The 26,650-nt window shown below is 45.0% G+C and overlaps 1 protein-coding gene across 5 annotated transcripts; it reads right to left on the bottom strand.

Moving 5' to 3' along the window:
• Nucleotides 1–5,563: 5,563 nt before the first annotated feature.
• On the bottom strand, nucleotides 5,564–25,235 carry C8H1orf52 (chromosome 8 C1orf52 homolog). Of its 5 annotated transcripts, none has more exons than XM_085621712.1 (2): nucleotides 24,914–25,235; nucleotides 5,564–6,605 (listed from the first exon to the last, which is right to left on the bottom strand). In XM_085621712.1, the coding sequence occupies exon 2, from the start codon at nucleotides 6,454–6,456 to the stop codon at nucleotides 5,911–5,913; it is 546 nt and encodes a 181-aa protein (XP_085477838.1). In that variant the 5' UTR covers nucleotides 6,457–6,605; nucleotides 24,914–25,235; the 3' UTR covers nucleotides 5,564–5,910. The 5 variants fall into 5 exon arrangements, with proteins under 5 accessions (XP_085477838.1, XP_085477836.1, XP_085477839.1 ...); XM_085621710.1 differs by having other exon boundaries at nucleotides 5,564–6,610; XM_085621713.1 differs by lacking the exon at nucleotides 24,914–25,235 and adding an exon at nucleotides 24,672–24,691 and having other exon boundaries at nucleotides 5,564–6,610.
• Nucleotides 25,236–26,650: the final 1,415 nt, after the last annotated feature.

Genomic DNA, 26,650 nt, shown 5'->3' on the forward strand with positions numbered 1-26,650 from the left:
TCCTCCGCGTGTTTCGTAAAATATTCAAATGGCTACCCCAAAGCTCAAGACGCACCATCGCCCAGGCCCTCCTGTCCAGCTGACAGGACTACGACAAAGCTCTCTACGCAGGGATAGCAGCTCACCTCCTCTGACGACTAGACCATACAGAACGCTGCACCAGACATCTCCACACTGTATCCCTTTCTCTAGCACTCACCTCCATCCGACGTAGCACATGCAGAGGTTGCTCCTTCTACCTAGCAGCGAAGATATGGAATGAGAAGCCCTTTCTTCCATAGAGCTCCCATCTCTTCCAGAGTTCGGAAAGCCCCTGAAGGTCTGGCTATTCGTCTAATCCACTTGACCCTGCCAGCGCCTGGATAACTTCATGGGTGACAGGTAGTGTGCTACAAATCTGATTGGTACAGTATATGCAGAACCAGCTTCCTACACTTAAACTATAGTGTCACTGAGTCCAGGGAGTCCCCAGATGTATAGCAGAAGCTAAATTAGTTAAGTATTAACAGCTCTCTTTGTGGTAGAGCAGGCAAGAAGTTAGGCTTATTTTGAGGGTGTGTTAAGCATTTATTGTATTCACTCAATCAAGATAGATTGGCGCACACACTCAGAGACAAAATCCAGGCCAATTAGGCAAGTATAAAAAAAAGTATACTTATGTTTAATTTAGAATCAAGCAGGACTTGTGAGTAAAATATACTCTCAAATGCAAACCGTTTCAAGGCAATGCAGTTGTGATTGAGTTTGAAATAGTTACAGGTTTGTATATGCTTTAGAAACAGTTTAAAGTACATAGAAATTACTTTTCATTACTCTTAGATCACTTTTTAGTTACTCTGAGTACTTGAGGTGGTATTCCAAATCACCATAAACTAAAATTGGTCACTTACAGGTAAGTAAGACAATTCTTAAGTTAAAGCAGATACAAACATCAGTTCAACAGTTAGAACATGTTTAGGCCCACAATCTCATAACATGGGTACCTATGGGGAAAAAGTGTTACCAGTTTCTGAGGTAAGTACACGACTTAAGAGGGGGAGTTTTGGGGGTTAGGACCAAGGTTCCCCAAGGTCTAGATGGGCACTCGAATCGCACCACCAGCGGCACTGGGGCGGTCGGGTGGAGAGTGCAGGGGCTCAATGTTAGCCAACTGGGCTCTTGGTTAGGGACTGCTCACGAGCAGGCCACTCGGGTTAGGGAGCAAAGCTCCTGGGGTTAAGGTCAGCACTGCAGGGGCCAACAATCCGCACAGGAGCTGCACCACTAGCAGGAAATGGGCAGCTGGGTGCAGGGTGCCAAGGAGACGTTGGGGACCTTCAGTTCAGCAAACATGCTGCAGGCTTCGACAGGGAGACTTCCTGAAGGCGACCACCGGCTAAAGATGTAAGTTGGGCTCTGCGGGCTGCCTGGACACCGTCGGGTGGACCACCAAAGGCTGTGGGGCGTCGGGTGAAGGGGTGTCTTCTGGTGTTGAGTTTTCTTACCTGCTCCGGTCACGATTAGGCGGAGGGGGCCTCAGATTGAGGCTGCAGGAGTGGTTTCGAAGCTTGAGGGAGGTTGGGGAGCAACAGATCTCAGGTCAGGATCGTTGGGGAGAGGTCCTTGTGGTTTTGGGGCGCTCAAACTCGGGCTGTGGGTGCAGAGTGGGCAGAATCGCGCTGTCACCGGAATCCAGTTTCTGTGGGCGAGTCTTGGCTTGAGCTAATCCCGTGCTCACGAGAGACAGAGTCTGTAAGATGGATGCAGGGCACGTCCTCCTGGTACTGGGGGTTGCTTGCTGCTGGACTTGCCAGGGTTCTTGCTGTAGGCAAGTCATAGACAGGACAGGCCGGTAGGGCTGGGGCCAAGGTAGTTGGTGTCCTCTTCTTCCTCTTCTTCCTGGATCAGCAAGGCTCTTCAGTCCGTCTTTTTTCTTCCTCGAATCGGAGGCAAAGTTCAGGGTTGCCCTCAAATACTAAATTTGGGTGCGTTAAAGGGGTGTGCAGGTCGGCCCATGGGTCCCTTCCTTGGGGTGGGTAGACCCCCTATTATGCCACCCTCCAGTCGGAGGTGGCATGAGCCTCTCCCTAACTGAGTCCCCCCCCATCTTCAAGATGGAGGGGACTGAGATGTGTGCTTCACCTCGCCTCCCCCAGCTGAGTGGTGGGATTGGCAAAGGTGGGCACACCTCTCTTCCTAGCTTGCTTTTCCCACCGATTCTCCCACCCAAAGCGGGGCCAGAACCAGTGGGAGGCAGTTGCCGGGGGCAGCAAAAGGCAGGGACAGCTTCCAAAGGAAGTAGGCCTTTGAAGCTTCCGCTTTCGTGGACCCAGCCCACCCTGGGGAGGAGGCATGACACCTCTGCCCGGGGAGGGGTTTGTTTCTGGACCCATAGAGCAGAGGCTCTCTACCCAGGGGTCCAGAAACCTGTCTGGTGGTGGCAAATGGCGTGCAGCCATTCGGGAACCACACCCGGGTTGGGTCGATTTTCAGGGGCATCGCAAAGATGTTCTCCGAGTGCATTTTACATTAAATCCAAAACTGGCATCAGTGTGGGTTTAATGTGCCCAGAAGTGTGCTACCAAACTTCCCAGTTTTTAGTAAAGCCATTAAAAAGCTGTAAAGTCCGTAATGTCCAACTCCCAGACCATGTACTCTTTATGGCTTTACTACACGTACAATGCACAAGAATGGGCTTAGATACTGGAGGGGTACAGGGCTCATGACATTGTACTCTCACCTTAGGGCTAGTGCACCCTGCTACCTTTTACAAGAGGTTTACCTGTGGAAACGGTTAACAGCTTTTACTACAATGTTTTTACTTCATATAATATTTACCATGCATTTTTTACCATTGTTAAGAATATTGGAATTCAAGTCTCTACAACACGAGCCTTTACGATGCATTTTGCAGGCTTCCCGGTCTACATTTTCAGCATATGCAGGTGATTTAATTTTGAGATCGGGGAACACCAACATTACAGACGTAACTGGAAGCTTTCAATAAAAATAAAACAAGGTTAAGTATACATGGCTAATGGGTAAATCAAATATTGAACATGTAAATGAGTATTTTTATGAGGGAATAATAATTAACAGCAATTTGAAGTTGAAAGTGAGTTTGTCATATGTTAGCACTTGAAAAGTAAATACAACAGGAGAAAAAAGTAAGACAAAACACAAGTCTATTCAAGTTATACTAATCTGTTGTGATCACTGGCCAAGATACATGATGTTTCCAAATAATCATCAATTGTATCAGAATGTTAGACAGATTTAGCACACAAATACGTCAACACATTTCAGTGGAATATGTAGATAGTTGGCACCGTCTTCAGGACTAAACATAAAATACTATTTCCCACAAATGTTCAGAATGGAAATCGTTAAGAACCTGCATAGAGTATATATAACAATAAATTATTACAATGATTTATAACCCAAATGAAGTTCCAAAAACATTTCATCAATTTGCAGCGCATCCAGCACTAAAGAGGTACTCTACAAAGTCAATACTAGCTCATCATGCAATTCAATCTGATTACAACCATCCACCCACACATTCAGGCCACCATCATAAGTTTCATGGTTGCTAGAAAACCAAGGCACTTCTCTCATAGGCATTTGATTATGATGCCTATGATAGAGGTGCCTTGGTGTTATAATAATTATGAAACCTGCATCCACGTATTTGTGTGCTTAATCTGTACAATATTGTGGTACAATACATGAATATTATTTGGAAACATTGTGTATCTTGCACAATGATCAAAACAGATTAGTATCATTTGAATAGACTTGTCCGTTATCTTACTTGATTCTCCCCTTCATTTGTAAGTTTTCTATCTTTACCTAATCTTCGTCTTAATAAAAACTGAAATTAAGTAAGTGACAATGGTTTCAAATGTAGTGATTTACTTCCAACTTGTAACTATCTAATCCACTATTTTTGGAAGCAGATCAGATCATTTCAAAAGCAGATATTTTACCAATGCCATTCACAGAAATATCTCCTGCCTTGTAACATTATTCTGGGATTTAATTTAAGAAAAACAACGTGTAAACAAAAAACACATCTCAGAAGAATTAATGCAAAATTAATATTGAGGACAATTCCACGTGATTATGCTATACTGAATTAGTCCCAACCCTAGTAGACATCTTGCAACATGAAGTCAGGCACGCTTGTTTCTCTCGATATACAGAAACCTGGTTATATATTACACATATAAATCAAAGTTATAGGGGAGCCACACCATATCTTTCTGGGTGAGACAGGGTTTGATATCTAATTGCATCATAAACCCCCATATGTGTCTTTTATATAAAACCCAAAACAACAGGCCGGTAAACCACAAGACTTGGACAAGTGTACATGTCTAAAAAATGAGGGGAGTCAAGGAAGTGCCTCACGTAAGCAACTCCAGTGGAGCAGCTGGTAGGTACTCCCAAGTTAGCTCACTGTGTCATCATCGGCACTTTCCAGACACAAAACAAAAACCAAGTCTCAGTTAAGTGTAGCGGAGACAAAGCAATGTGTCAACATGAAATAGTGTAAATCCAAAGACTGAAGACCCCCGTTACACACAAGGAGGCCAATTGTGCTACTCCTACACTGATAAAACAGTTACGATAATACAAAATGATTATCTTTAATTTCCATTGTGTCTGTACTCATTTAAAACACCAATGTCATGTTTAGACCATTTTAACCTGAACGCCCGACATGTTTCATTGCCAATGACCTTGTAGCAATTTTATCAGGGAATGGGGACCCCATTCCACCCCAGGGATGAACCGGACCAGGTAGTTGCCAGGTGGAGTCCTACCAGCAAGCCTCCGATAAAAGTCACAAAGGACCAGAAACCTCAAACGCCGCTGGGCCTAGAGTCAGCGTATTCCTTGCAACCCTCACGTATTCTTGCAGAATTTTAGGTAATTCTACATGTTTACGCTATACTGAAGTAGGTCCACCCCTACTACACATCTTGCTACATGAAGTCAGGCATGCTTGTTCCTGCATAAAAGATGCTGAAATTCTTGATTTCATGTACTAGTTAAGAGGATAACAATTTTAAACTAGAGAATTCACCAAACATGCTTCTTTTGTGCTACTCCATTGTAACTTTGAATTCCTTATTCCAAACTGACATTGCGCCTGTCTCTCTGAAAAAGGCTTCAGTGACAACACTTGCAAAGAAGGACCTTGATCACTTGATTAAAGTATAATCACAGTATCTGATGAATGTAGAGAGACATGCAAACAGTTGAGAGCTGCGGAACAATGGACGAAGAGTCAAAAGAGTAACAGAAACAAAATACATATTTTGAGTAACAAACACATTCAACGAGTTTGAAACGACCGACAGTAAAACTAGTAAAGAACGTACAATCGTGAACATAACAGGAAAAAACAGCCCTCAGCTAATAGTCGAAATAAATTATACAGTGACACTTATCAGAGTAAGATAGCGACATCACAAATGGCAGGTTTTCTGTCAGACCTGTTGCCTTCACTCAATTTCTGATATCTTCAGAACCCCAAACCACTGTTTGGTAACAAAACAAAAATATTACAACATACTACCTTTTTGTATAAACATTTATTTGTTCTCCTCAAAGCTTATACTGTGAGAATAAGCTATTTTATACTTCACACACAGATAATCCAAACAAAAAAGGAGTTTCAGATTCCTCTAGCAAGTTAGTTGAGTGCTTAAAGCATATCACACTTCTTCCTTCATACTGCAGCAAGGAGGGTTCCAGTTGTCTAATAATCCGTACTACAAAAAAAAGGAAGATTACTAAACTGCCTTACTCAATTATTGTTCTTAAAATGGTAGCATGGAATTAGGAAGACACATTTTGAAAAATCAAGGATAGTTTTACGTTTCTAAAAAGTTTAAAATCAGTTTTGTTTCCATTCCCATCTCAAGCAACCTTGCGTTTTTTAGCAGATGCTGGTTCATCATCATCCACATCTGAATTTTCCGCCTCTTTTTCTTCATCTGGTAAAAAGTTTACTTTACTTGCACTCTGTGGTGCATCTTCACCATTGTCCTGGTATATGTTAGACCATTTTATAGCCATATCCAACTCGGGAGGTGGTGGCTTTTTTTCCTCAGTTCTGTAAACCTCTGGTGGTGGCACTGCATTTGTTTGCCAGATTTTGAACTCTTTAGGAGGCTCCTCAGGCGCTTTCTTCACCCATCGGTCCCAATCAATTTGCTTGTTAAGGGGATTGTAGAGAAATGACGGTCTGGACACTGTCTGGAAGAGGTCGTCTGGTTTAGGTAAGCTATTCCCATCTCCCCGAGCTGTAGAGAGTTGCTTGGAAGTTGCCCTACTACTTTCAGCTTTGTTCAACTTGTCCCGGTTGTGTTTTGAATTATCCAAAGCATCGTCACTGCTGTCTGAATCAGAAGTACTATCGTAAGCAGCAAAATAACTTAAGGGATCCTTCTCTTCCCCGGCCATAATATTCCACCAAAGGCTTAATGCAGTACACAATTCACCAATCACAAATGGCTTATAAAGAGTGGATCCAGGAAGAAATTATCCAGGAGTATCACTATTGACTGCAGACAGGTCCCTACCCCTGGTCTTTAGCTGGAAAGGTCTGGCTCCTGTCCTAACACATGAATAAGAAACAGAAAAAAAAATGGATGAGGTTCGGGAAGATACAAGCAAAAAATACAAACAAACGTACTCATGCTACTGCAGTAGATTTAAAATAGATTTCATCAATGATTTACAATAATACTATGTTTCAGTGTATAATAATGCTATTTAGCTGGGTTTGTTAATTGTACTAATAATTTGATTGCCGCTACTTAAATTTATTTGAACACATAGCTGAGGTAAACATGAAAAATCTGCTTTTCGTTCCCAAATGTTTCACTGCCCAAAATTATTAAACTCAATGATTCATAAGAATATATAAAGAACAGTTTTCGGGGATAATGGATAAATCATAAAAATATTAGGCTCAAATCTCCAAAATACATGGCGTCCTTGTCCGTTGTTATTATTGAGGTAATGTAATGTAAAGGACATATCCATTCACATCACCTAACTTTAAAACGGTCACATGGTTAGAAAGTATTTGATCAGCCATGACAGCCCAGAAAAGAAAACCAGGATATTATTATTAAGATTGTCTTGTGTCAATGTTAAAGGGTACACTGACCACCTACCTTCCCTGGTCGCCAAAGACTTCTCTGGTCTTCGCAGACCCAGAGAGGTGGGTAAATGCCAACCACCATGTTCCCCTTTATTTTGGGTGTACATAGACCTGTGGGCATTGGGGAATTCCAAGCAGTGGTAAAAAGCAGCTCTTATAGAAGCTCTGTCACTATGGGGCGCTAGCACTAGGCTCACCATGCGTGTTAGATAAGGAGGAAGGCCCCTAGGAATAGTGGGGCAGGGTCATAGAATACCAGAAAAAGCACTGGAGGAGAAAGGGATATACATAAAATACAATTGGAGATGGCTAGTTGTTGATAAGGTTCAGGTTTCCACCTTTGAGTTCCAAGTGACATCACAGACAACCAGATTGTGGTCCTGACTGTCCATTTGATGTCACTTGGAACCCCCGTGGAAAACAACCTCATTATTGAAAGTTACTCAGCTATATATTCCAGGGATGTGGAATGCCTATATCTCGACGCATTGTCTACAGTTAAGGTAATATGTGTGTCCATGTATTAACACTGTTCAAACTTGTATTTATGGTTCATTAATGCAAAGCCTTTGTTATTAGTGTGAGCACTAAAAGTAAATGTTGTCAGCTCTGCGTGCACTACGGACGGTGGTTCCAGTATAAACATGTACACACGTTTTCAAAGTTTAGTAATATGAGGCTATGTATAATGCTCCCAGAATGCTCTCTGATTATATGCAAATCTTTGCAGAATCTTGAAAGCAACAGTGATGATTTTTGCTTTCAAAATAAAATGTTCACAAAAAAAATGCAAGTAGGAAAAAGAGATTTTGCTAAACTACTATAAGATTTTAGGTACCATATCTTTGCAGCATCATTTAGTAACATGTTGATGTATGCTTGTAGCTCCCAAAAATGTTCATAATGGAAAATCAGTGTAACCAGTTAAAATAAGATTGTGGGAAACAAAAATAAACAAGCATTAGCAAAGCCAGTAGGTCTGAAATTGTAATTGTAAATAAATTTATAGGGCGCACAGCTACCCACCATGGGGTCTCCCGGCGCCATAGATGGAAAGACCAACTGAGATAACTGTCTACTGAGAGAAGAGCCAAGTTTTCAGGTCCCTACGGAACTGTGTGAAAATAGATTGAGATTTTAAAGAGACAGGAAGAGAATTCCAAAGCTTAGGGGCAAGGTGAAAGAAGGAGCAGCCCCCCATTCAAACCAGTCTGAATCTGGGGATCACGTAATTACCCTGAGAGGCTGATCTAAGGGCACGGGAAGGGGCATAGGGATGGACCAGTGAACGTAGGTACAGAGGTGCCGAGCCTTGTTTAATTTTAAACATAAAGCAAAGAGCCTTAAATTTAATACGGCTCTCTATACGCAGCCAATGTAAGTCCCTCAAACAAGGAGAGATGGAAGATCTCTTAGGGACCTTGCAAAGGAGCCGGGCGGCAGAATTCTGCACCAACTGAAGCTTCTTACGTACCTCCTGGCTACAACCCAGATAAAGTACATTACCATAGTCGAGGCGAGAGGTGACAAGTGCTTGGACCACGGTACGTCTTGTTGAAACTGGAAGTAGCCAGAGGATTTTTCGGAGCCATCTTAAGATTGTAAAACAGGTGGCTGAGATGCTGACAACTTGTTGACGCATAGATAGAGAATCGTCCAGCAAGAAGCCCAGGTAGCGTACATGCGTAACCGGTTGGGGTAGTGGGCCCATTACCAAGGGCCAGTGATTCGGACCCCAGAGATGTTTGTCCTTGCCCAATATAACTATTTCGGTTTTATCGCCGTTGAGTTTTAATAGATTCACCTGCATCCATTCAGCCACGCGACCAAGTCCCTCCTGCAGTGTTGAAAAGGAACACTCCTTGTTTGAGGATAGGGAGAAGATGATCTGCGTATCGTCTGCGTAAGAGTAGAGGGATAGTCCCGCCTCCTTCACAATCGAGGCCAGGGGTCGTACGTAGATGTTAAAAAGCATAGGGCTTAGCGTGGACCCCTGGGGAACCCCATAAGCAGATGCACGAATAGAGGAGGAGCAACTTGATGAACAAACCTGAAATGAGCGCTGACACAAAAACGAGGCTAGCCAGGACAAAGCAGACTCAGCCACCCCAGCATTTTTTAGTGTGGTGAGGAGAATAGAATGGGACACCGTATCAAAGGCGACGCTCAAGTCAAGCAGGATCAGCGCCATAGTTTCGCCTTGATCCAGATGAGCACGTAAAGTCTCGGTAACCCCCAGTAGGGCAGTTTCCGTGGAGAAGTTCACGCGGAAGCCTGACTGAGAGGAATGAAGATAGCCTGTTGCCTCTACATGGGCAGTTAGATGAATGTTAACATGTTTCTCCAAGATTTTTGAAAACATGGGTAGCAGGGAAATAGGCCGAAAGTTAGCAAACATTTTAGGATCCGCCCCAGGTTTTTTCAAAAGAGGGATCACCATGGCCCTCTTCCATTCAACGGGAACAGTGGACTCCCGAAGAGAGTCATTAAGCAATTCTTGAATCACAAGGAGGGGAGCAGGTGCAAGCTGGCAAAGAATGGTAGTAGGCATAGGATCTAAAGGGGAGCCAGATTTCACCTTCGAAAGACAGAGGCGTAAAGACTCTCGATCCAATAAAGGCCATTCAGAGATCACTTCCTTGGGAGAAGGGCTCTCACCATGAATAGTGGGAGAAAGCTCACTTCTGGGCAGTGGTGAACTAGCTGCCAAGGAGTTGTGGATAATTTCGACTTTGGTGGTGAAGAAGTCAGCGATCTCATTACATTGGGATTCCTCAAGTATTGGAGGGGCTGGAGATGTGTCAGCCCCTGCCAACTTCTTTATCATAGAGAAAAGAGCCTAAGGAAATAGAATCAGAGATGAAAGTCCCTTTTGTTTTCCTACAGGCTAGATGGTAGTGTTTTAGAGCTAACCTATAAGTTAATTTACTCTCTGCTGAGTAGGTTTTCCTCCAACACCTTTCCAGGTGTTTGCACTTAGCCTTCATTATTTTAAGGTCCTGCGTGAACCAAGGGGCAGGGGGCAGGTGTACAGGAGGACGCTTGGTGTATAAAGGAAGGTGGTGCTCGATTGTGGACAACAGCCACTGCGACACCTCCAAATTCAGGGAAGACACAGGAAGAGAGATGTCAGGGCATGTAGATGTCAGCTCAGCATTGAACTCATCCAAATTCAGTTTAGACCAAGCTCTGAACCGCATTAAGGGGCAAGGCTGGTGGGACAACACTGTCTGAAGTAAAACTGAATTGAACAGCAAAGTGGTCGGACCAGATAAGGGGGAGGGGCGGGATACTGCAGTCAAGCAAAATATTGGATAAAACTGGATCAAGCAAGTGTCCTGCCTGATGGGTAGGTCCCTGATTACATAAAACTAGATTCATTGCCTCACAGTCAGCAAGGAACGCTTTACTCAAGTTATTAGCGTCTTCTAAATGAAGATTGAGATCTCCTAGGATAACAAAGTTTCCAGCCTTCAAAACATAAGGGGCTATCTGCTCTGAGAATGAAGAGAGCCACTGGGTGGATTTATCTGGGGGACGATAAAGGAGAATACCCGATAGGGTCAGGTGGGGTGAAAGTGCCAATTTAAACAGCCCAGTTTCACAGTCTGGAAATGGCAAAGCTTCTAACTGGCAGGTGTAGATGTCTTTAAATATAATTGCGATTCCGCCACCTCTCCCAGCACTACGGTCTCTTCTCAATATAACATAGCCAGGTGGAAGAGCACTGGCCACATCCGCACAGGAACTAGGGTGAAGCCAAGTTTCTGTAAGAAATAGTGCATCCGGGAGAACGGTGCTTAAAAGATCAAATATATGTTCCTTATTTTTTGGGAGGGACCTGCAGTTAATACTCCAGAAATTAAAAGTGGCGCTTACTGACCCCGATGAGGCTTTTGTTGTATAGGGTACAGATTGAGTTTTGCCTCTATTATAGCTAAATATAAAATCACAGCCTGTGCAATTGGCCAAAGGTCTAACTGACAAGTCAGGGGGTATACAAGCGCACTCCTTACCCCGTAGCGGATACAGTTCCCCAGCAGAGTATGTGCGGCGTGAGCTACTGTCCCACTCGTCAGGAACATTATCTCTGGCCGCTGGGCGCTCTGGGTCGCGGATGGGCGCAGACGGGCTTGCCTCTGGCGCGCGCTTGCATCCGGTTGAATAAGTAGCAGCTGGCGGAGTAAGGGGGCGTGGCCAAATGCGGAAGAGACCCTCCTACTTCACTTGGTGGTCAGGCTTTTGGTTTTGTCAATGCATGACTTTTTTTTATGCATGGTTTTGGTAAAACCTTATCTGTGTGGGAGCTGCAGGGCCCTCGCCATTCTAAAAAGCCTTGGCAAAAGCAAAAAACTGTTTTGGTCTCAAAGCACACATTGCCACAGCAGTTCCAGGCACTGAACAAAACTACTTTGTGTGCCAATAAGCTCCTTGTAATAGAGCAGAATACGGTCACTCACAGTGAAGCCAGCTTATAGACCGAGAGAAGGAGAGAGAGAGAGAGAGAGAGAGAGAGAGAGAGTCATAATTTTACTAAACACAAAAGGTCATGGTTAACCCCAGGCCTAATTATAGGCCCAATTATTAAAGAAAGTCTCAAAAGTGCATCCATGGTATATATCCTTGCATTAAGTGTATATATACAGTCTCCGTGAATTCACAAGAATTTACAGAAGTAGGCCAAGAAATAGTACTCCTAGAAAATATTGGTGAACTGCATTTTAGCATGAGCAAATGTGCATGTGTAGATTTGCTCAAGTAAAAATCTGAATGTTTCAAGTTCACTTTTCCTCCAACCACTTTTTTTCCCAACCCTGAAGACGTTTTACGTCTGCCACTGCCAGGAGTAAATTTCCAACCTTTTTCAGTATGGGAAAAGATTAGAAAAACGTTGGTGAAAACCCTTAAAACATGCAAGTTAGTAGGATTGCACGGACTCAAAAGGGCATTCCAACCCTTGAACTATTGCTTACCACTACCTTCACCCCCAGTATGTAGACCTGCAGAAACGTAGCAACATAAGAGAATTGCTAGTATTCAAACCCTACTATGGTACAAGCCCTGGCATAATTAGAGAGGCTTTATCAGAACTCTTGCATAATGAGATTGCTGCCGTAATTTGTCGCCACATTACATGGCACAAAAGGGACACGTGGATTTTGTTACAGGACAAGTAGATTTTTGAAGCAACCTGCCCCATGGACAAGTAGATATTTTATTAAATTCCACACCCCTGATATTCTGACCACTCCTCCATCCTAGCTGCCCCATTTTTCTAACTTCAAATCAGCAAGTGTGCTATAATGCCACACACAACCATAGTATGCTGTTCCACATCAAGGGAATTAGTCGTACCAGCATAGGATCAAGAACCATAGATTAGTGTTCCTCCATTATGGATAATCACGACTCTCGGAGCCTTGCTAAAAAACAAAAGGGCAGTGCAGACATTACCCATGTGTGACTGCATCATGTAGAGGTTTTCCCTTCTCACAATCATTGACAATTTTACAAAATTCTAGCATATCTTAACCAAGAGTTAAAGATGTATTATTGCCTTAGTAAGCAATGAAAGACTGAGTTAAACAAGCATTTGCAATGCAATAGGTCTCGCATTTATAGGAGTTTGAGCTATTGGCATTGTAAATGACAATGCTTTTTATTTAAGTTTGTTTTTTTAAAAACATAAATAAAAGGTACTGTCATTTATAATGCCAATAGCTCAAACTCGCATAACTGCGACACCTATTGCATTGCAAATGCTTGTTCGAAGCGCTGCGAGATTTAAATGATATAGCGCTACATACCCCCGAATAGCGCCGAGAAGCGTGTGTTTTTGACTCCCTCTGCCCCAATTATACAACTTGCCAACATCGGAGGATTTAGAATGTAAAGTTAGTAAGTATGCAATGTACGTAAAAAGAAGAAGAAAAAAAAAAAGAGCTTGTCCCGAGGAGAAGCGCCTAAAAGCGATTCTAGGTGCATACAAGTGTCGAATGTATTCCCTATGGACTGCTGGGGTAGTACTGTGCCCTTCAGAAGAGTGCCATAGCAGGCGCAGGGGAAAGGCTATATTGAAATAAGGCTGGGCAAAAAAATGTGTATTAAGGACCTGCGTTGGTAAAACGAACTGTCGGTGATCTGCTCCCTCCCCCAACAAAGTCCTCATCAACAGTACAAGAGCCCCACCATTATCTACCGGGGAGGCTGCCCGTTTCCTTTGTGAAGCCGCTCATGCGTGCAGGGAGTTAGCCGCTTTGAAGTAGGCCGACAAGCCGTCTTTCATCACCCCAGATTTAAAGAGTTTAGACTTTAATCGCAATAAAGACAATGCAAACAGCATAAATAAAATCAGAGTAAAGGAGGGAAGTATGCTGACGAGGGAGAGTGCAGGTCAGTGAGGCTTATGGGGGGAAGGAGATGAAGAGGGAAGAGATGAAGAGGGGGGCTGAGGGTAGAGGTGATAAAAGGAGAGATGAAAACATTGGAACTCTCCGAAAAGGGGATAGCAGGGGAAGGAGGGAGCGTTGATGGGTAGCGAGGGGATGGACTAATGCAGGGGGAGAGTAGTGGAGGAGAAGAAGGCGGGATGGTAAGTGAGGTAGGAAAAAGTTAAAAAGAAAGAGGAGTGCGGGGAGAGGGAACTGACCTGGTGGAGGTCACGAGCAGGGGGAAAGGAAGTAGAAGTGCTGGGTACAGGAGATGAAAGGATGGGGAGAGAAACATAGGAAATGACAGTAAGGGTGTCTAGTCAGGAGAAGGCGCAAGGGTGGTAGCAGAGAAGTTGGGAGGCACATCATAGAGGAGGCAGTGGCAGGCGAAAGATCATTAAAGAGGAAAGAAGTGGGGGAGTTGTAAAGCACTCCAATACCTTCGGGTCGAGTCAGCAGTAAATAAAACTGCAAAAAAGCTACACACAAAAAGATTTGCTGATATATAGAGAAGAAACTGTAGAAATGAAGGGAGAAAGAGGGAGACAGAAAATGTGAGGGAGTGAAGACGAGTCAGGGAGTAGAGGGTGTGAGGTGTAAATGAATGAAGGAGGTATGGGACATAGAGACGGGACGTGGACGAAGGAGGTGAAAGAAATCCTACAGAATTTGAACAAACCCCAGAGAAAAGTGAGTCATTTATAGATCGCTTTTCGGCCTCAAATGGGCCCCTTGGAACTACCTTTGAAATGCGGTTGAAGGAAAAAAAAAAAAAAAAAAAATCGCTACTATTGAAAGCTATATCAGAGAGAGGAGGGGGGCGGGGGGGGGGGGGGTTGAGTTATGCCAGATGAAAAGTGGGGGTAAAAGGGCATCACGATAAGAAATGACAAAAAATGTGTAGTTTGTGTAAGAGGTCTGGGTGGGAGAGTAAGGGAGTGTAGCGTGACAGGAAGCAAAGGCAACAAGCAGGAAGGGGGTGGCAAATGGTGTGCACTTTGGCGGCCGCTTTGATGTCCTCAGTGGCCGCGCGGCTCACTGAGGACATCAAAGCGGCCGTGAAAGTGATCAGGCAGTGCTTTTCAGGCTGCCAAATGGTGCGCACGCCCGGCGCACATGCACTGTATTTGGAGGCCTGAAAAGCACTCGTTTGCACTTCCAGATCCCCCTTTAACAAAAGCTCTCGCGAGAGCTAAAAATGGGGACATAGTGAAGACGCACGATTTGCTTAAACATTTGAAATGACAACTGAGAAAAGCAACAATTTAAAAAACAAAAACTTGAAATGCAAAAAGCTAGGGATGAATTTAAGAAAAAGAAAAAAAAAAAACACACTGGTTTCAGTTACATTTTTCTCTGTTTCATAAAAATGGTACTGATGGAGCAGGGTTTTTGCGAAAATAAAAACCTGCTCTGATTAAACCCTCAGTAACATTCATTAACAGTGTGCTGTGAAAATTTCATTAAAAAGCTAAAATAAGGGGAAATGGCTTTGTGCATGCGTGTACTAATGCATGGAACTAGGCCGCAAATGATTTGGCTTTACGAAAAATAAAAGACTAATGTTGCTGTTGTGCACGTAAATAAAGTTTGTTGGGAAATAATAATATTATGAGTTGTGCATGGGTTAGTGCAATGGTGGGATGGAGTGCAATAAAATTCCATTTCATGAAAATAATAATGTTTGTGCTTGTTTTCTGTAGAAAAGCAAGCATGAGCCTATTCTTCTGCATGTCAGTCTGGAGTTAATAATTGGTGAATTTTTGTTTTACCAGAAAGAGGGTTTCAAGAGAGAAGAGAAAACGCTAAGGCTGCATGTCCTTCGCAAAACTTGTGTGACTGCCAAGCTGCAGAGTAAAAAAGATAAACAGTGGAAGCGAGCAACTGCCTTCTGAAAGCAGCAAAGACATACAATGGAAGCACAAAGTCTTGATACATGAAATGTGCTGCAGGAAATATGTACCCTGATTGTGATTCTAAGTTATTTCCTGGGAAGAATCTGTGGTAATGCTGAAAGTTTAAGATAAAAGAACATTGAATAAGATGGCCATGCTGAGAGTGGTGTGACCGTAGACCCCCATCCTTAGCCAATTAGAGATGGAGTTTATTCTCATATTGAAACAAATGTGGGTTTGACATTTAGGTTTTAGGGTATAGTTGAAAGTCCCTGATGGGTGTGGTTAGGGTCGGCTGGTGTTTGGGTAGCAGGAGATAGTTGCTGTCTTCAGTTTGCTGTTTCCAGATAGATGCCTACCTGTTTCCTGATTCAATCTTTGCCACTCAACTCTTCTTGAGGGGCCTTATGCCCCTTTGGCCAGAGGGTAGGTTTCCCTGAATCTTACTTGAGTTAGTATATATTGATAATATTCTGAATTTTCATAATCATTTGCAAATGTATTTTTTCTCAGAAACTTTTCTCTCTACGCCTATCCACTCCTTCAATGCATTGTTTATTGGACATGGGTTTGAAACTGTACATTGCTAATACTTTTTCTCTGTGATAATCTATGATTTGAATTGTATGACAGTACTTGATGAGTATTTATTTCACAATATAAATTACACACAGAGTCTGTTATTATTTAGTAGTATTGATGAGTACATATTATTGCTATCAACTATTCAACTACCATATGTCCGTCGCCACAAATATATACATTTTATAAGGAGAAATGCAGGTTCAATTGTGTATTCGGTAAAGTTAGGTATAAACTTGCATCACACTGAACCCAGTGTGAAGGGATTAGTTGGGTAAAGTAAATGGGCCTTTTGTTTGTGTAGGAATTATCGATTCCTGATCGCTGAATCAGTACTAATTCGCAAACCATTCAAAAAAAAGATAATGGAGAAGAAAGGTGATTTCCCAATGTTCATACTAAGTTCTGAATTTCTTTAAACTTCTTCATTCAAACGTGTTGATTTCCTAAATCTAGTATCATATTTCACATAGTTCTGAAAAAGTTAAGTCAGAACAAGTTACATACTAATGAACATGTCTAATCGCGGATTCCTCAACTATACAAAAGACACCAAAGCAGTTCCTCCCAAGGTGGAGGGTCTGTGGGTTGGGATCAGATAAAAAGGTTGTGCAGTATTGAACTGGCAAAACGTCCTTCCAGTTGGACCTGGCTGGCAAGGCAGTAGTTAGTGTTTTGAAAGCGTGTGCACTGACACCCATGTCATGGCCTGACATATGCAAAAGCCAAGAGCTCTGGACGCTAGTGCAGTGGTGGCAGCCTTACAGTGGTGAAATGGGATCTTAGTCCTTTCAGGGGCTGCTTTTTGGCCAATGCGTAACACTCTCAATGAAGAAGGCTTTCCACCTCTACCTTAAGATCGTCACAGCCTTGCTTTTCTTTGCCCCAAACACCCCTACAATAAAACAGATTATCTATCTGATGGTCTTTGGTGCGATGAATGTAAAATATTAAACATCTCTTGGGGTTCAGCCGATGGAGTCTCTCCTGCTCTGTGAGGCGGGGAAAAAACACTAGAAGAGTGATGGGTTGTCCAATGTGAAAAGGAGTCACAACTGTCAGCAAAAAGGCTGCCCAGGTACTCGGCACCAGTATGTCCAGAAACGAGGTGGTGTACAGCGATTGCATTAACAGTGCCTGGAGTTCACTCACCAAACTAGCTGTAGTGATCACAATGGTGAAGTCAATGATTCAAGTCAGAAAATGCAATGAACAACTGTCCATCGGCTCAAAGGGGATGCATATGAGGAACAAGTTAATGTTCCACTGAGACATTATAAATGGTTATGGGGCAGGGGGACACGTGTGTCACACCTTTAATAAACCACATTAAATCAGGCGCTTTGAACAAGAACGGTTGGTCCAACAACCATAAGAAGGCTGAAAGGGATGACAAATACCCTTCAATAGAGACTAATGCAAGACCTTGCTGGGTTAGACAGCACAAATAATCTATCCAACAGTTTGGCTTGTAAGGTGTCATTGCTGCAGACTCCATTCCAGGCCACAATTTTGTCCCAGTGACAGGTTTAAATGGACTTTGTAGAGCAGGGGTACTCATAGTACGGCCCGCGGGCCGCCAACGGCCCGGCAAGCCTTCCCTGGCGGCCCGCGGACCTTGCAGACCTGTACCTGCAGTGGCGTCACTAGGGGGGGTGCGGGGGAGCGGACCGCACCAGATGACACCATCACATGGGGTGACACCGCCACCGCGCCGGCAGAGGACAAGCTGCTCCCGACATCTGGGTTCATCACAAAGTCCTGCGCAAAGTGTCTGTAATCAATTGGAAAATTCCCTTGAGACAAAGTTAGTGAACTGTGAAAAGAGAAGAAAGGAGGGAAGCAAGGGGGGGGGGGGGGACTGTGGAGGCAGACAGAGACTGCAGCAAAACCACTCTACAGCAAAGAAGGCTGAGGCGCTGTTACATATATTAAGTGCTGGCGGAACACACGACACAATGTACAACAGGCCATGCACGCGATTATTACAACATTGTGCCTTACAAACATGGCAAAACAATAGACAACCTTGTTGAACACTTTCCTTATAGTGCTTAATAGAAATAAAATATGTTTCAGAGCGCTCCAATATATCATCAAAAAGGGCATGCAGACAATTAGGCAACCTCAGAATTCATTTGAGGGGGCAAAGCTACAATTCCAGATTTGCGATTTTACACAAAGCAATTTAGCCAGCAAAACACTTGTCACTCCTAATGGCCAAACCACTGTCCTAATATGTCCAAATTACGGAATATATCAGCAGTGCGGTGTTCGAAGGGAAGGGAGAAGCGCGGGGTCACAGAATGGGCAGGGGGTGGCAGGAAGTCTGACCTGGGCTTCTGTGGGTGAGCAGTGCAGGGTCTGGGACGGAGCAGCTCAAGAGAGATGCGCACAGGATTTAACGTAGGAATATTGCACCCTGTCCGGGGGTGACACCACGAGTTATGGCACTGGGTGACACCAACCCTAGTGACGCCGCTGTGTACCTGTGCAAGAGCTATGGGGGCCGGGCGATTCTTTTAAAAGCCAAGTCACTTGTTAATGAGGCTTTGTTGTATTTCACCTCTTCTTAGCGCCCCTGCATCTCCCCTCTGAATGAGTGGAGATGCAGGGGCGCTAAGAAGAGATGAAATACAACAAAGCCTCATTAACAAGTGACTTCGCCTTTAAAAGACCTGTGAAGTACTTGGTTGCGGCGGCTGTTTGTGTTCCAGGGAAGCGGACTCAGCGCCGGGTGAGGTGAAGGACAGGGAAGGGGGGGGGCAGCAGCTAGTGAGAGCAGCCGGTGAGTTTAAAGCGGGAGGAAGACAGAGTGCGACAGAGAGAGGGAGAGGGGGAAGACAGAGCAGGAGACAGGGAGGGAGAGACAGCGAGAGAGAGACAGACAAGTTGGGAGAGGGAGGGGGACAGAGGGAGAACAGATGGAGAGGGAGGGAGACAGAGAGGGACGGAGACAGAGAGAAAGGGAGACAAACTGATTGAGAGAGAGAAGGAGAGAGATAGAGAGAGGGAGGGAGACAGAGAGGGAGGGAGAGAGAGGGAAGGAGGGAGACAGAGGGAGGGAGGGAGACAGGGAGGGAGACAGAGAGGGAGGGAGACAAACACAGTGAGTGAGGCAGAGAGAGAGAGAGGAAGAGAGAGAGGGAGGGAGACAGGGAGAGGGAGGGAGAGAGGGAGACACAGAGGGAGGGAGACAGAGGGAGGGAGATAGAGGGAGACAAGAGGGAGGGATGGAGGCAGGCGCGCAACACCCATTGGACTCACAGGGCTTCAGCCCCCCCCCCCCCCCCCCGTCGTGTGTGGCAGCCCGGGATGAGACACCTTCCCGGGCAAAAAAGCAGCCGCACCCGAGCACTTCACAGGTCTTTAAAAGACCATTTGCATGTTAATGAGGCCTTGCTGTTGTTTCACCCCTTCTAAGAGCCCCTGCAGCTCCACTCTGCCTATTGCTTAAAGTTCAGCCCCCCCCGAAATTTTTGCTCAGCCCCCCCCCCCCCCCCGAAATTTTTGCTCAGCCCCCCCCGAAATTTGGCTCTAGTTGCGCCTCTGGATGTGCGCCTCTGGATGGAGGGAGGGACTGAGACAGAGAGAGGGAGGGAGATAGAGTGAGTGAGACAGAGGGAGACTGAGGGAGGGAGAGAGAGAGAAATAGATAGAGAGAGAGGGAGACAGAGACAGAGAGAGGGAGAGTGATAGAGGGAGGGAGGGAGACAGAGATAGATAGATAGATAGATAGATAGATAGATAGATAGATAGATAGATAGATAGATAGATAGATAGATAGATAGATAGATAGATAGATAGATAGATAGATAGATAGATAGATAGATAGATAGATAGATAGATATGTGTGAATGCCGGGTCTGGTGGCTCAGTGGACGAAGGCGTCTGCTGCAGGGGCCTGTGTTCAACCTCATGGTCACAGTTTTTTTTTTTTGCTCTAGCCCCGCCCCCTCCCCCACTGCCCCCGCCGGTGCGGCCCTCGGCCACAAACCACACTGTAAATATGGCCCCTGAGAGAAAGTTTGTGAGTACCCCTGTTGTAGAGGGACACCTGGCTGCAAGAATGACAACCACAACCTCAGGTGGTAGCTCAAACAAAGTAAACTGCTGCAGCTCAATCTCCACACATGGAGATGGAGATTGTGCAGGTTCGGAATAAGAACCCTGCCTTGCAGCTGTGATAAAAGATCCACCCAAAGCTGTAGCCTGATCAGACCTGGCTAAACAAGCGGCCTGCTACTTTCATATCCATAGGAATGGACATTACTGCAGCGTGATCAGCTCACGACCATGACATACAGCTCTGCTGTCCATAATAGCAGATTGAACTAGCTCATGTAGTCTGTGGACTTTGATCCAGGGAGCAGGCTATTTCCAGAGAAATACGGATCTCAAGCACAAAAAGTATGTGCCCTTTTAGGAGAGGGAAATGAGGCAGTATCAAAGAAGCCCTGTTAGATACCCTCTCAAACCACAAAGACAAATGTTTCAGTGGGAAGTAAAGGAAATGTATACTGTGAAACAAATGTGCCAATTGCACCTCTGGTGAACTATCACTTGCAAATGTGCATACCCATCAGAACTGGGCAATTAGCATAATTCATATGCCCACACTTACTTGGATTGCTAGCTGCCCAGTATTTAGTAGTTTTGCTGGCATTTCCACATCAAGGCCATTTAAAAAAATTTTTTTTTACAAAGGTGGAATAAGTAAAAGCAGTGCTCTTCCCATTTGAAAACTAACATTAAAAGAGAAAATACAAGAAGAAAGCACTTAAAACTAATTCTAAAATTGACTAATCTATTCAAATGATAATTACCATAAACAGAAAGGCTGGGCTGTTGTGAAAATAACAAGAAAATACCAGGATCTTACACAAATTCTTATTCAGGTACCAGACTGTATTTTTATTAGGAGAAAGGTGTAAACCACACGAGAACACAGTATATGTAACACATATCATGAATTAGAACCATAGCATGTTCAGTGGTTGTCTCTCCCTCGACTGGAGGGAGGTTCTCCTCAGAACCATAAGTAGAAGTGTCCTCAACTGAAGACTAGACCAAATTATTCTGAAATGGGTACAAACATCAGCACGCCTTAAACTTTAGAGAGCCTTGTAATAAAGGACTAACCGACCGAAGACATTATTTATTCATCCCAAAGTACGTTTCCATTAAGGTACGGTGATCTAAAGGCATCTATTAATAAAATGGGCTGTAGTGTTTAAGAAATCGAGGACAGTATCCACAGAACTTGGGTTTGAATACGCAGAACCTCATGAGACAGTAAAAGAGTCCAGTAAAAACCAGCATAGGCAAAGCCAACACGCCTGTCTCTGGTCATCAACTTTTTGATAGGTCCAACAACAAGCATTGAAAATGCAATAGGCCTCGCCTTTTATTAAGTTAAAGCCATTTGCTTTGCTAATGGTATTATATAGCAAAGCAAATGGCTTTAACTTAATAAAAGGCGAGGCCTATTGCATTTTTAATGCTTTTTTGTTAGGCACGGGGAGATTAAGTGAATCACAGGATGTTCAGAGTCATTGCAGAGACTCGAACCCAGTTCCCCAGATTAGAGGTCGACCGCCCTAGCCGTTAGGCCAACTCTTTTCCATATATGGGTCTTCCGGGTGCCAGCACGTCTTGGATAAACAATTTAATTTGACCCAGCTGCATTGTATACTAGAGTGTCCAGGGGCAGCGCCTTGCCTGTTATGGACGGTGATTGGCCCCAGAGCACAGCAACAGCTTTTCTTTTCATTGGTGAGCTGGGCCGCTGCCACTACAGTTAGTAGCGCCTTTCAATGTGGTCCATGCCCGATCATGGAGGTTATTCTTGCTTGCAGACAGGTTGTTTTTTCAAGTCCTGACCTGCCCGGCCCACCGACCAGTGTCTCAGCAGCTACCCTTCATTCTCCCCCCTCCCCTCCCCCCCGGTATCTGACAGACATGACCTGACCTCTTACCAGCATCTACATGTGTTGCTGGGGTTGCGGGCAGGGCACTGACATCATCAACTTGTGTGCTGTCTTTAAAAGGCAGCCATCTGACCGGTGACTGGACCGACCGGCCCACTGAGAGGATCCAAGCTATTAGCGCATTGCATCCTCCAGGAAGCATTGAGGCAATTAGCAGAAAAGACGGAATGCGGATGCTTCAAGTAAGTTTTTTTTTTTTGGGTGTGTGTGTCTGTCTGTCTGTCTGTGCGGTTGCATCAGGCAGTGGCGGGATTGAAGAGAGCACCAAATGAGAGAGCAACACGAGTCAGTTCTTAATGTGGCATTTGGGATCACACTGCTGTGCATCGGACGTCCAGCGTGGAGTTAGTCCCAAGAGGGTGAAACCTTGGCGGCTATGGCCAGTAGAAGTTGCTGCCTGCAGGAGGAAAGTGCTGTTGAGTAGGTATTAATAAGGAAGCAGGGACTTGAGTGGAGATGCAACTCGGACCGCCATTTTGAGTTCCTCCTTCGTGTTCCCTTTCAGCTGAACCCCTGTGTGTTTATGCTGGCGCGCGCTACAGCAGCAGCTTGAGGTCATCGCCGGTCTGAAGCTGACCCGGCACTACGCTTCCAGGCAAGTGCTACCCAGCGAATGCCTCACCTGCCTGGGGCTCCTCTAGACTCTGGCAGCAGACGGAGAGGCCCGCGAAGCGCTGCGATCTGCACACGGCCTGGGTGGCGTGTTGGCAGCCACAGTGCACCACTACAGCAGAGGAGGGAACCCGGCGGGAGAGCCTCTTCTGCTGCCCTGCGTTCAACTGCTGCAGCGCCTGACCGGGAGGAGTGAGCCCAGGTCCCCGACACTGCAGGTGCGCGCTGCAACGCCAACAACAACTCTCTTTTAGAGCGTCCCAGTTGGACTGCCTCGCATGACTGGTTTCTTATCTTTATGGGGCCATGTGTTTGGCCCCATAAAGATAAAAAACCTTTTACGCCAGCAGTTAGTCGGGGCAGCCAGTCCAACTGGGACGGCTCTAAAAGAGAAAAGTGTACATCACAAGACGCTCCTTTCCAATGGCTGGCCACAGTTTAGCATAAATGGTGACGCCAGCCAATGGAGAGGAGGGGCAGGGCTTAAAGCCCACTAGAGAAATCTAACCTAAAACATTAAGGGGCAGATTTATGTTGCACTTGCGCCACTTTTGCGCCGCCGTTGCGTCACTTTTTTGACGCAGCAGCGGCGCAAATCCTGCGCCATGGTGCGGGGTATTTACAACGTGACGCATCTGGGAGATGCGTCACGTTGTAAAGCCCTGCGCCACATGTAGGCGTTCCAGGGCAGGTGGGGGCGTTCCGGCGCAGGAACGCCTCCTAAAAGTGGCTGAGTGAAATCTACAAGATTTCACTCAGTCACTTTTAGGCTCATGCTGCGTCAAAACCCTGCGCCTGCTTGAAGCAGACGTAAGGATTGACGCAGCATTTTAAAGATAGGGCCCCCCAGATCATTGCTGCGTCGCGCTTGCGACGCAACTCCAGCAATGCGCCACTTTTCGGCACAGATGCGTCACGCATCTGTGCCGTTTTTGCCCCATGGTGCGCCGCATTATAAATGCGGGGCATCCATGGTGGCGCAGCTGTTACGCATAATAACTGGCGCATCCCTGCTGATATGCAGGGATGCGCCAGTCGTCATAAATCTGCCCCTAAATCTCACCAGCAAGACTGCGCATGTCTGCGCAGTCTTAAGCCAGGCGAGACCTAAAAATTGCCTTGGTTTTAAGGGAAGCTTATGAGCTCTCATCAATTTGAAAAAACAATGGCAGAAAACAACACATATTTTTGAGTTTTAAAAAAATACACATTGCCAAAGCTGTTCTCACACTTAAGTCAACTACCTTGTGTAGAAATGTGCTCCTTTTGAAGGGGGCGAATGCCATCCCTCACAGTAAAAAAAAAAAAAAGTTAACAAATGGCTGAAATGGGCTGACCTATGCTGTGTGTTGGAGAGGATGGAAGAAAAATGTAAATTACACAATAAGAGACCAATGGATGAAAAAGGCTAACTGAAAGCCTCTACAGGTATATTATTCATATAACGTTAGTTAAATAAAAAAAGGTCAGGTCTAATATATATATATATAAACGCTTGACCGGGCTTCGACAGGACTCATTTAAACCAATATACTTACAAAGACACACATTCAAACGGGACCATGAAGCCTCACTATGTAACGATATGTCTAGCTTAACGAAGCAACCTAAAAAGAAAGGAGCATTCCGGGATAATTAAATTGTGCAAATGAGGCAGTCACATTTTCCTCCTGGCACAGTACGCTCCACCGCTGGGTCTTGCTATACCTGGCCGAAGAATCCCTGTTCTGAGGAGACCACTGCTAGTAAAGCTTAGTCTTATGCGGCTTCTGATTCTGAAACAGAGAAAAGCAATGACAGACTGGAGACGCACCGGGGGCGCCTGCAAACGGCAAGAATGTAGAGTAGTCGATATTTACTGCCTCTGAAACGAAAAGTTCTTAAAATTGCCTAGTGGTAACCACCTAAACCCCAGTTTAGCCTCCTACGGTAACGGGGTAGTAAGCGCTATGTAAATGTTAGAATACGAATCAATACAATACATTGGTGCCTTAATCACCCCGCATTCGGCTGTCGGCCCCATCAACTCTTCAGCAACATTGCCACACCTAAGATGGCCTCCGCTCTACGGCCGCGCTTCACCCCACTCAAGCGTGTTCATACGCGCTTTGAATTTCGGCAGTGCTCCTACCTAAGCCTCCATTTTGTGGAATTGCCGTCCGGTGCTGCGCACGTTTATATTTGGATTAACCTACCTACCTTGTATGTCAACAGAGTATAAATCACGAACGTGACTCTTACCTCCCAGTGGCGTAGCATTAAGGTCCGACTGCAGCTACTTTCGTTTAGACTCGTACTATTTGGAAAACTGGGAGTATGGTGAGCCAATCAGAATGCCAGCTCACAATGACTGATAGGATAAAGGGGGCACTAGGGGAGGCTGGTGTGCGAGTCGCGCAAATATAATATTTGATGTCCCGCCATGGGTTTGAGCAACCCCTGCACCTCTTCAGGACTCCACTTTCCCCGCGCACAAATTCGCTGCTCCGGTCTCAAATCAACTGGTCATTGAGAAATTTATCCAAGCCCCGCCCCTCACTGAGTGCTCTGTTTTGCATGAACAGACAAGAGGAGAAGCGTGCCGAGCTGCAGCCGGGAGCTTATAATTGTGTCTGTAACAGCGTCCAAGAAAGTGACGATTGTTATTAGGATCAGTTGTAGAGTCTGTTTGTGTATTATATAAATAATTGTTTTGCTTATAGCTTTGTGACCTAGCGATTATATTCTCTAGCCATGGCCATTTGAAAACTTTATTTCGGCATACTGCCATAAAAGCACAATAAAAATATCAAAACATATGTAAAAACAATCATCACATTTTACAAAAAGCGGAATCTTCATCACAACACACACAGATAAAATCATAAGAATTAAAAACGAACAAAGGACTCAGTTTGGCCATCATCTCAACATGCAAGGGATACTTCTGTTTCTGCCAAAAATACAGATGTTCGTAGCCTAAAGGAGGATTCATTGTAAATTTCATTTATATTGCGTTTACTCGGGTTTTAGTGGGATGAAAAACTGTGTAAGTGGGGGGGGGGGGGGAGTCTTAAAGGGGCGTGGTCGATGTAATTAAGGGCGTGACTTAAAACACGTAAAATAAAAATCTGAGTTTAGCATAGTGTGCTGCCCGACTAGAATTTTGATGCTTCTGGCATTGCATCCAGAATGATATATAATACAACACTTAACATTACACCTACAACAAGCCAGCAGGACTATTGGCTTAGTCAGTTGTTAATTGCATAAGATAAATAAGCAACAACTATGACTTCATTGTATATATTGAAAACGCTTCAGTTCTGAAATAAGACTGCAAGAACTATAACGAGTTCCTTTGACGTTACATCACAGGCAGCGTAGGGTGGTACTGCTGCAGAGATAAAAAATACATTTTCACCCTATGGGTGTAGTCAAAAATGGAGAGCTTGAAAGAGACCCGTCCCAGCACCTGCTTTTAGAACTACCAGTGCTGAGCACCGACAGGACCCGGCCCACTTAAAGCCCTGCGTTTACTAACCCGACGAGGCAAGTGCTTTGCGATGAGCAGCACGCAAATCCAGATCCCAAGTTCAGAGTTAAGTACTTAGCAGATTAGTAATATGTGCTTTTTAGGTCTCGCCTGAGACAGCGCTTTAGCGCTGCTCTGGCGAGACTTATAGTAAGCGAGTTTTGGAAGTGCAAACAGTGCTTTTCAGGCCTCCAAATACAGTGCATGTGCGCTGGGCGCGTGCACCATTTGGCAGCCTGAAAAGCACTGCCTGATCACTTCGCGGCCCCTTTGATGTCCGTCAGTGAGCCGCGCGGCCACTGAGGACATCAAAGGGCACACCATTTGCACTGTGCCCGCCCCCACTCCCCCCTCCCACTCCCTCCTCGTCAACTTCAGTGCGCGCTTGTTTTGTGAAGAGCTCGGTTCAGTCACAGAGCTCTCTGCCTTCAGCTTCCAGACAGTCTGCCTGTTGCGTCCACCCT

This window comes from Triturus cristatus, chromosome 8 (assembly GCF_964204655.1).
Source record: "Triturus cristatus chromosome 8, aTriCri1.1, whole genome shotgun sequence".
In the NCBI taxonomy this organism is placed as follows: domain Eukaryota; kingdom Metazoa; phylum Chordata; class Amphibia; order Caudata; family Salamandridae; genus Triturus; species Triturus cristatus.